The sequence below is a fragment of the Hemitrygon akajei genome, chromosome 9, assembly GCF_048418815.1.
Source record: "Hemitrygon akajei chromosome 9, sHemAka1.3, whole genome shotgun sequence".
Classification (NCBI taxonomy): Eukaryota; Metazoa; Chordata; class Chondrichthyes; order Myliobatiformes; family Dasyatidae; genus Hemitrygon; species Hemitrygon akajei.
In genome coordinates, this window is record NC_133132.1 from 161,799,206 (window position 1) to 161,810,507 (window position 11,302).

At 44.0% G+C, this 11,302-nt stretch overlaps 1 protein-coding gene across 1 annotated transcript in view; it reads right to left on the bottom strand.

The window, feature by feature from the left end:
• The window catches only part of tube1 (tubulin, epsilon 1), a 31,056-nt gene extending 19,777 nt beyond the window's left edge, over positions 1-11,279 (bottom strand). Inside the window, exons 1-4 of the mRNA XM_073057409.1 lie at positions 11,166-11,279; positions 1,479-1,552; positions 562-614; positions 289-349 (exon numbers count right to left, since the gene is read on the bottom strand). Coding sequence (XP_072913510.1) covers positions 289-349; positions 562-614; positions 1,479-1,552; positions 11,166-11,190 — 213 coding nt within the window. The 5' untranslated portion in view covers positions 11,191-11,279. The remainder of the gene's footprint in view (positions 1-288; positions 350-561; positions 615-1,478; positions 1,553-11,165) is intronic.
• Positions 11,280-11,302: the final 23 nt, after the last annotated feature.

The window sequence follows — 11,302 nt, forward strand, 5'->3', positions numbered from 1 at the left end:
AGTTCTCAAGATGTAGTCTTAATTGAGCCCTATGTATCTCAAGAACGAGCTGAATAGTTTAAATTAAATGACACTACACTTTGGCAAAGAGATAAGGTAAAGATTAAGATCTAAACTTTAAAATTTTAACAATACTATGTAGCATTATTTACATCATTGCTCTCATTAAGAATTTCAGCATAAATTTATCTTGTAGCAAGAGATGTTAATTGTCTATTAGAAAATGATTACATTGCTAATTTAAAGTCACCACTATAATTGTACTTTAAAATTAATGTAAAATGTTACCCGAGCTTTGAGCGTTCTTATTAGTCCTTTGTTTAGGTTTATACCGCCTCCATCAGTATATCTGTAAAATAATTGGTCCATAAAATGGGACTATATCCTTTTAAGTAACGAAGTAACATAGCTGTATGCTATCTGAAAATTAATTTCCTGTTACATGTTATTTAATGTATATTAGAAGTATTATTTAAAGTTTATTCTCAATCAATCAACTAGGTCAACAAAATGTTTCATATTTTTAATGTTAAAAACTGTTTGCAAAATTATATTGCCTACCTTGCGTCCACATTTCTAAAGAAATTACTGAGAGCTTCATCATAGATACCTTTCTAAATTGAAAACACAGAACAAATAATAAAATATTTTGCAATGGGGATAATAATTAAATCCAACTCATCCATTATAAAATCTGATCAGCATCTTCCTGCAACTAATTGGAACAGCAAACAAACATCAATCTTTCACTAAAATTGAGGCTGCTACATCAGGAAGAATCTGAACAATTATTCTGACAAAGATTCTTAAACAGGATGTAATAAAGATTACAACCATATATTGCAAAAGGCAAAACCAGAGCATGGTTGCTCTATGATTCTAATGGTATTCACAGAAGGACTGATATTATACAATCGTGAACTCGGGTCACTGCAAACCATTGGTACCAAATATTGAAATATATATTATAATCTTGAAAGTGTCCTGTTTTGCAAATATGATTACATATAATTAAAAGCCTTGTACATCAAAAACATACATCAAGTCTACATGCTGCATCAAAAACTATTATTTTTCTAATTTGTGTCATAACTGTACAAATACATGTGCATATATCCATGTACAGGCAATATACATGGTTTTCCATGTGACTTGGGAAAAGTAGCCCACTGTGGTAGACTTATTCATGCCAAAGTAAATACCAGAGGGACTCTGATTCTGAAGGTAATCACCCAGATATTATTATTTCAATATTTCATTATCCTCCTCCGCCTGCACATTTTGTTCCTTCCTTGTTTCTACTCACAACATCACTGAAGCCATGGAAGTAAATATTTGCTATACAATTAGCTGTCTTTGTTGGGCGCTGTTAATATTTGTATTTAAACACAATTTTACTCAAAAAAAAAACCTCTGCTATCTCACCGGATTGATACGCTAACCTTCCTTTCCCCACCACTTACACTTCGCTTTCCTACCTTGTTGATGTTTGCATGCTCCCGGAGAACCAAATTCCAAAATCGGCAGCCGATCTGATTGCCACACTGGCCGACTGAAAACAAAAATGATGCTGTGAGGGTCTGGATTTTATTAGTAAGTTGATAGTATGACATACAGCAACATTAAGGAAGTAGCAGGAGACAGCAAGTGAGAATAAGACTAAAGGGGGCCTTTTCTGGTTAACGGGTTATTGAAAGGCAAGCACTGCATGGTGTCAATGATACCTCCTATCACAGCTCAAATGCCTTCTATAAATGTGTGAGCAATACAACCGTTGTTGGCAGAATTTCAGATAATGACGAGAGGGCGGACAGAAGCGAGATGTAGCAGCTGGCTGAGTGGAGTCACAGCAACAACCTTGCACTCTGTCAGTAGGGCCAAAGTACCGATCGCGGGCTTCACAAACGGTAAGATGAAGGAACATACACCAGTCCTCACAGAGGGATCAGAAGTGGAGAGAGTGAGCAGTTTCAAGTTCCTGGGAGTCACTATCTCTGAGGATCTAACCCGGAAGTAACATATCGATGGAGCTACAAAGATTGATGCACGACAGCAGCAATATTTCATTACGAGTCTGAGGAGATTCGGCTATGTCATCGAAGAAACTCGCAAATTTCTACAGATGTACCATGGAGAGCATTTGAGCTGGCAGCATCACTGCCTTGTATGAGGGGCGGGCACTGCCCAGGATCAAAATAAAGCTGCAGAGAGTTGTAAACTTAACTCCATCATGGGCACTGGCCTCCATAGTACCCAGGACATCTACAAGGAGCAACGACTCAAGAGGACCTGAATATAAAAGAAAGGATATAATGTTGAAACTTTATAAAGCACTGGTGAGGCCTCACTTGGAGTATTATGAGCAGTTTTGGGCCCCTTATCTTAGAAAAGATGTGCTGAAACTGGAGGGTTCAAAGGAGGTTCACAAAAATGACTCCAGGATTGTCATATGAAAAGTGTTCGATGGTTCAGGGTCTGTATTCGCTGGTATGCAGAACACATGATGACCTCATTGAAATCTATTGAATGGTAAAGGCTTTGACACAGTGGATGTAGAGAAGATGTTTCCTATGGTGGGAGAGTCTAAGACCAGAGGACACAGCCTCCAAATAGAGGGGCATCCTTTTAGAACACAGAATAGGAGGAATTTCTTTAGCCAGAGGTGGTAAATCTGTGGAATTCAATGCCACAGGCAAACTACTAAGGCCAAGTTTGTATGGATATTCTAGGCAGAGGTTGATAAGAGTCTTGACTGGTCAGGGCATGAATGGGATGAAATGATTGGGTTAAGGCTCAGGTGCAGGTCAAAAGGATCTTGCAAGAATAATATTTCAGCACTAACTAGATGGGCCAAATGGCCTGTTTCTGTTCTGTTGTATTCTATGACTCTACGCTCACCGTTGGAGATTTAACTCATTGGTCTACATTTGGGAAAGCTGTGAAGGAGTCCATTTTCCGGCAAAACCCAAACAGGCCTCAGTGAATAGGCTAGAATGTGTAAATGTAGCTTCAGTAACTTCGCAGATTATTGATGATAGTTGTGTGACCACAAGAACCCTGGAGTAGCAACAGGCAACCAGATTTCTCAAAGTTGTCCGCCATTGTTGTTGATTACTTCTTAGATTAGATTAAACTTTGTCATTGTGCCGAGTACAGACACAAAGCCAATGAAATGCAATTAGCATCTAACCAGAAGTGCAAAAGAATATTGTTATTTACAAAATAACTGTGAATAAAAAGGTCTACAGCACGCAAATATAAAAGTACTGAGACAGTACAATATGGGTGCAATACTGCTTAGTGCTGTGATGTGAGGTTCAGCAGAGTCACAGCCTCAGGGAAGAAGCTCTTCCTATGCCTGCTGGTACGGGAGCGGAGGCTCCTGTAGCACCTACTGGATGGGAGGAGAGTAAAAAGTCCATGGTTAAGGTGAGATGCATCCTTGATAATGTTTCTCGCCCTGCCCAGGCAGCGTTTATGGTAAATGTTCTCAATGGTGGGCAATTGGGTGCCGATAATCCGCTGGGCAGTATTCACCACCCACTGGAGTGCTTTGCGGTCCAATACGGGACAATTCCATACCACACTGAGATGCAGTTAGTGAGTAGCTCTCAATGGTACAGCAGTAAAAGCCCATCAGTATCCTGGGACAGAGGTGAGCTTTCTTGAACAAGGGCAGAATAGTAAAAAGGAACTCTCAATGGTTGATTCCATACATGGTAGATAAGGTATTGATCTTGCAAGCTTCCACGTGACAAATTTTAAATGTCGGTGAACTGAAACGGGCCCTTGCATAGTCCTATTGACCTACAGCTGAGCCCATATTCTCCAATGCCACTAAAGACCTCAACCTCAAGGCTGGTGAAGTGGTTTGGACCCAGGTTTGCTGAACATCAAGTCAAGTCACTTTTATTGTCATTTCGACCATAACTGCTGGTACAGTACACAGTAAAAATGAGACAATGTTTTTCAGGACCATGGTGTTACACGACACAGTACAAAAACTAGAATGAACTACATAAAAAAAGCAACACAGAGAAAACTACACTAGACTACAGACCTACACAGGACTGCGTAAAGTGCACAAAAACAGTGCAGGCATTACAATAAGTAATAAACAGGACAATAGGGCAAGGTGTCAGTCCAAGCTCTGGGTATTGAGGAGTCTGATAGCTTGGGGGAGGAAACTGTTATATAGTCTGGTCGTGAGAGCCAGAATGCTTCGAAGCCTTTTCCCAGACGGCAGGAGGGAGAAGAGATTGTATGAGGGGTGCATGGGGTCCTTCATAATGCTGTTTGCTTTGTGGATGCAGCATGTAGTGTAAATGTCCGTGATGGCGGGAAGAGAGACCCCGGTGATCTTCTCAGCTGACCTCACTATCCACTGCAGGGTCTTGTGATCCGAGATGGTGCAAAGGGACGGTAGTCATTTAGGCAGGACACTGAAGACTTCTTCGGCATGGGGACGATGGTGGCGGCGGCCTTGAAGCACGTTGGAACGGTGGCGCTGCTCAGGAAGATGTTGAAGATGTCAGTGAGAACATCTAATAGCTGGTCTGCACATCCTCTGAGCACTCTACCAGGGATGTTGTCTGGTCCAGCAGCCTTCCATGGGTTGACCCTGCACAGGGTTCTTCTCAGATCGGCCACGGTGAGACACAGCACCTGGTCATTTGGAGGAGGGGTGGACTTCCTCGCTGCCACGTCATTTTCTGCCTCAAACCGGGCGTAGAAGTTATTCAGCGCATCTGGGAGGGAGGCATCACCTGCACAGTCAGGTGATATCCTGAATGCCCTTCCACATGCACCATGTGTCGCCGCTGTCCTGGAAGTGGCTGTGGATTTGTTGGGCGTGTGCACGCTTTGCCCCTCTGATGGCTCGGGACAGTTTGGCCCTTGCTGTTGTTAGAGCTGCCTTGTCACCTGCTCTGAAGGCGGAGTCGCGGGTCCTCAGCAGCGCACGCACCTCCGTGGTCATCCATGGCCTCTGGTTAGCGCGTGTAGTGACGGTCTTGAACACAGTGACATCGTTGATACTCTTGCTGATGTAGCTGGTCACTTGCTGTGTACTCCTCTAAGTTGGTAGAGTCGCCATCGGTTGCAGCCTCCCTGAACATGTGCCAGTCAGTGTGCTCAGAGCAGTCTTGAAGAGCAGAGATGGCTCCTGTTGGCCAGGTTTTCACCTGCTTCTGAACTGATCTGGAGCGCCTGACGAGCGGTCTGTATGCTGGGATTAGCATAACAGAGATGTGGTCTGAGTAACCGAGGTGGGGGCGGGGCTCTGCACAGTACGCGTCGGGGATGTTTGTGTAAACCAGGTTCAATGCGTTCTCCCCCCTTGTTGCAAAGTCCACATACTGATGGAATTTGGGGAGCACTGACTTAAGGTTCACGTGGTTAAAATCACCGGCGACAATAAACAGTCCATCAGGGTGTGTGTTCTACAGTTCGCTATGTTACGTAAACCCCGTAACCAGGTAACTTACCAGCAAAGATAGATGGATCAGCTGAGTCGGATGCTACTATTTTCAAACGTTTTATTCAACAAGGGCACAAACGTATGGTTAATACAAAACATTCAGATCGTCAAAACTCAATCTAAAACACCGGTGTAACCATAATCAATCAGAAATAAGCTCTACAGTTGTCTAGGGGGTAATACTGAGTCCAACGGAAGTCTAAAGAGTCACTCAGAAGTTTGCAGGCTTTTTCCTTTATAATTTAGAAAAGATGCACACTTGCCCGTCGTCTTGGCAGAGCAAATCCTTGGAATCAGGGGAGCAGACTTCCCCGTTGTTATTTAAAAGCAGTCTTTCGTTGGTTTTAGCCACAGATTCAAATTCGGAATCTAGCGCACGTGGCTTCCTTCAAAATGGCGTCCCGCTCCCACGGGAATCAATCTCGTGTCTCCTGGGTGCATCTGAGGTGCATCTGAGGGTCCTCCCCTCAGACCCGCCTTTATACTTCTTCACGGGATCGCAGGTGTCAATCAAGTTGCAGGTAATGCGATCTCTCTCTCAACCAGCCCACTTTGCCCGAGGGCTTTTCAGGTGGTCTCCATGAGACAATAGTCAAAGTCACCTTTATTCTGCTTCTTGGGAGAACGTGGTCTTCTGCACGTCTCTCTCTCTTGGGTCAGTTGACCCCCCTTGCGATTTTCACAAAGGAGGGGGCCAACGGCATAACAACTAATAGCCCTATACAGTTCACAAAGCGCCTCCTTAGCATTAGCGCTGGGGGGAATGTAGACACCGAATACAAGGACAGAGGTGAATTCCCGTGGCAAATAAAATGGTCTGCATCGAACTGCCACAAACTCCACTAGCGATGAGCAGTGTCTGGAAACCAGCACAGAGTTCTTACACCATTCCGTGTCGATGTAAACACACACACACCACCACCGCGAGTCTTACTGGAGAGAGCTGCATCCCTATCCGCATGAAACAAGGCTAGCCCGTCTAGCTGAATGGCAGCGTCCGGAATTCCATCAGAATGCAAGAAGATTAAGGTTAGTTCACATCAAACACCCCAGTGATGCTCTCAGTTTAGTCTGGCAAAGACTGGGAGAATGCTACGAATCGACCTCTTCAACAAACTTGAGTCCTTCCCCAAGATTTCCAGCAATGAGCCCCAATGTCTGCGAGAGCTGGGATGGAGGCAGCCAAAACCGAAGGCTGCTTACCTGGCTTGTCTTCCCTTGACGCTGCACGAGGAATTAGTCGCATATTGGTGAAACTCCCCTTTAGTCTGCAGGAGAAGGGGATGTCACAAGGAACCAGACACAAACTGAAAAATGGAGTCAGCTTCCTAACCTTCTCCTTTTCTAGTTTCATTCGGGCTGTTGCCAAAATAAAATGATCCCAGCTTTATCGTGACCACCTCTACACCACTTAAGTCAGAGAAACCTGGTGGAGGCCCTGTCATGATGCACAAGACTGAGGTGGACAATGCTGTCTGAAAGGATAACTCTAAAATGTTAGAAGATCCTAACAAACAGCGCTCTCTACATCAGAAATCACACCCTCTCCAGAAGTGTAGAGGCTTCAGGGAGAAACCTCTAGAGGAGTGAAGGGCCTTCCTTAAAGAGCACTCCATATGTTTCGGCGGCTGTTCTACAACCAGCCTTCGGGTGAGGGACAGTAATGCTCTCATCCAGTCCTCTGAATGTGACTGCGACAAACACATTGCAAGCTCTTCATGTTAGCCCACCTCCTGGGTCAGTGAAGAACAATACAAGCACATCCTCAGAGAATGGCGGGGAGAAGGATGAATTCCATTCCTCTCTAGTTGCCACCTGTTCCTGTACTGTCTGTGGGGAAAACTCTGCCAGTCTGTCTTCAATGTGTGAAGATCTGTCTTGTCAACGTCTACCCAGAAGGCCACTGTGAGAAAAGGATGAGGATATATGTTGTCTTGGATGATCTGAGCAACTAGTCTTCAGCTAAATCATCTTTCTTCAACACAACCAATGGCACTTCAGCTTTCACACTTTAAGACATGCGGGTGTGACACAGACGGCTGGGCGAAGAGCAAGAAGTTTCATTGTTGAATCTGTTGAAGAAGACTCGATGAGCTCTCCCTAGCCTCACTGACTGTGATGAACTTCCAGACAATAGGAAGGAAATCCCCACTCCAGAAATAGCGACTCGCCACCCTCACCTCAACTCTCTAACCTCCAAGATACTGTCACTTGATCCAAAGGCAGAGATCCTGCTCCAGCTCGTAAGAGACGAGGTACTCGAGCAACACGATGGGCCCGCAAGTGCTCCCTTTACACAGAGGTCAGCAGTGAGGTGGGTCATAGTAGGAGACGTCTGCACACAAACACTCACCTGTGAATATCGTCAGAACTAGCATACTTGAAAATGGGTGGCCCAGGCTCAGGACTCCCTGCCTCAGCGGGAGAGCTTTGGCCAGTGCCACCAGCCTCGCAACAAAGAGGTTTGGCAAACAACAGAGCAAGCACGCGTGGGTGAATCTGTCTTTTTCCATACAGAAGATGACAACAAACCAGCTCCTTCTATGGATGATGCAAGGGTAAAAGGACCCTGATGGCAATTAATACTGTACAGGACTCCAAACAGCAACTGGGATGTAGACTACAGATTACAACGGGGAACAGAAAAGGCGTGTTAATAGGGCAATGTTACGATAGTCATGGGAGATTTCAACATGCAGGTAGATTGGGAAAATCAGCATGGTAATTGACCTCAAAAGAGTGAGTTTGTTGAAGTCCTACGAGACAGCTTTTTAAAGTAGTTTCTTGTTGAGCTTATTAGAGGATCAGCTATACTGGATTGGGTGTTATGTTACGAGCTGGAGGTGATTAGGGAGCCTAAGGTAAAAGAACCCATAGGACACAGATATCACAATACGACTGAGTTCAACTTGAAATTTGATAGTCTGACATAGCAGTATTTCAATGGAGTAAAGGAAATTACAGTGACATGAGAGAGGAGTTGGCCAAAGTAAATTGGAAGGAGATGCTGGCAGGGATGATGTCAGAGCAGCAATGGAGTGAGTTTCTGGGAAAAATAAGGAAGGTGCAAAATAGATATATTTGAAAAACAAATACTCAAATGGCAAAATAGTAAAATCATGGCTAACAAGTCAAAGTAAATGTAAAAGCAAAAGAGATAATAACAGGGGACAAGGAGATGGCTGATGAACTAAATGAGTATTTTGCATCAGTCTTCACTGTGGAAGACATGAGCAGCGTGCCAGATGTTGAAGGGTGCGAGAAAAGAGAAGTGAACACAGTTACAACAGGGAATAGGGAGAAGGTGCTCAAAAAGCTCAAAGACCCACGGGTACATAAGTCACCTGGACCAGATGAACTGCACCCTAGGGTTCTGAAAGAGGTAGAGATTGTGGTGGCATTAATAATGATCTTTCAAAAATGATTGGACTCTGGCACGGTGCCAGAGGACTGGAAAATTGCAAATGCCATTCCACTCTTCAAGAAAGGAAGAAAACAGCAGAAAGGAAATAGTAGGCCAGTGAGCCTGACCTCAGTGGTTGGGAAGATGTTGGAGTCAATTGTTAAGGATAGGTTCTGGAGTACTTGGGAGAGACAAGGTAAAATCTTGCCTGATGAACCTGCTGGAATTCTTGAGGAGCCTCAAGTGTGGCAACTTATCAAACGCCTTCTGAAAATCCAAGTAAATGACAACCACTACCTCTCCTTTGTCCACCCTGCTTGTTTTTTTCCTTGAAGAATTCTAACAGACTTGTCAGGCAAGATTTCCCTTTACAGAAACCATGGCTGACAAGAGAAGTCAAAGCTAATGTAAAAGCAAAAGAGAGGGCATAAAACAAAGCAAAAATTAGCAGGAAGGTAGGGGATTGGGAAGCTTTTAAAACCTAGGAAAGCAACTAAAAGAATCATTAGGAGCATAAAAATGAAATACAAAAGCAAGCAAACAATATCAAGGTGGGAAGTAAAAGTCTTTCAAGTATGTAACAAATAAAAGAATGATGAGAGTGGCTATAGGTTTGCTAGAAAATGAGGCTGGAGAAATAATAACGGGGCAAGCAGATGGCAGATGAACTAAATGAGTATTTTGTATCAGCCTTCATTGTGGAAGACACTAGCAGTGTTCCAGATGTTGAAGGGTGCGAGAAAAGAGAAGTGAACACAGTTACAACAGGGAATAGGGAGAAGGTGCTCAAAAAGCTCAAAGACCCACGGGTACATAAGTCACCTGGACCAGATGAACTGCATCCTAGGGTTCTGAAAGAGGTAGAGATTGTGGTGGCATTAATAATGATCTTTCAAAAATGATTGGACTCTGGCACGGTGCCAGAGGACAGAAAAATTGCAAATGTCACTCCACTCTTTAAGAAAGGAGGAAGGCAGCAGAAAGGAAATTATAGACCAGTTAGCCTGACCTCAGTGGTTGAGAAGATGTTGGAGTCAATTGTTAAGGATGAGGTGATGGAGTACTTGGTGACACGTGACAAGGGAAAATCTTGCCTGGTGAACCTGCTGGAATTCTTGAGATTACATATAAGATAGATAAAGGGGATGCAGAAGATGTTGTATATTTGGATTTTCAGAAAGCCTTTAACAAGGTGCCACACATGAGGTTGCTACCAAGTTGAGAGCCAATGATATTATAGGAAACTTACTAGCATGGTTAGAACATTGGCTGATTGGTAGGAGGCAGTGAGTGGGAATAAAAGGATACATAGTTATGACAGTGAATGCATGGAGAGATGACTAGGAGTGGTTGTAGTAAAGGCAGGTATATTATAGCTACTCAGAAAGCTTGCAGTAAAAGTCACAGCCTCTGACTCGGTGTGAAGGGGGTGTACGGTGTGATGAGGGTGCTACGACTGAGACACAACTAACATCTAGAATCAATGTCTGCATCTTACGCACAAACAAGAGAAAATCTGCGGATGATGAAAATCCAAAGCAACGCACGCTAACTGCTGGAGGAACTGTTGACATTTCAGACCAACTTCTAGAGCACAAGTCCTCAGTACCATAGCTGGAGTGTTGTCTGTCCCTGTAAGATGTATTCTATCTGGTGAAAAAATTCAGCATGGCAAGCGATATTATTCTTTGTCCACAGAATGCTGAGACTTGCTGACTGTATTTAGCACATTCTATTTCAAAGTACACATATGTCACCATATACTACCCAGACATTCATTTTCTTGTGGGCATTCAAGGTAAATCTATGAAACACATTATAATCAATGAAAGACTACAAACAACATGGTGAACAGACAACAAACTGTGCAAATGCAAAAGGAAAAAAATAAATAATAAATAAATAAGCAATAAAGAGAACATAAGATGAAATGATGGGAGAAAAGTGTAAGATTGATTTTGGAGTAGGTTAAAAGGTCATAGGTCGAAAGGCCTGTATTGATCGATGTTCAGATTTAAACAAGTTCTTTGTGATCCTCCCACTTTGTGAAAACAGTTCAACATCTACCTCATCGTCCGGTAGGATTTCGTAGACTTGAATAAAGTCTCATTCAAACCGTGCAAGTATGAAAAGTGCTGTAAAGAGTCTTTGAAAGTGAGTCGGTAGGTTGTGGAATAACTTCAGAGTTTGCTCGAGTTTTAAACTTGGGTTCCCCCAGCGGACAGGGCATGGCGAGCAAGCCAGCTGCAGCGAAAGAGGACGAAAAGCCGTGCTAGGGCTTACCTTGCACCACCACCGACTGGGTCATAGCGTGCAGGCGGCGGGCACAGCTCCCCTCTCCGCGAACGAACCACCCACCTCCCTCGGCAGCCGGCCGCCGCTTCGTCCGTTTCGCGCGCTGGTTGCTGGAGGGCGCGTCT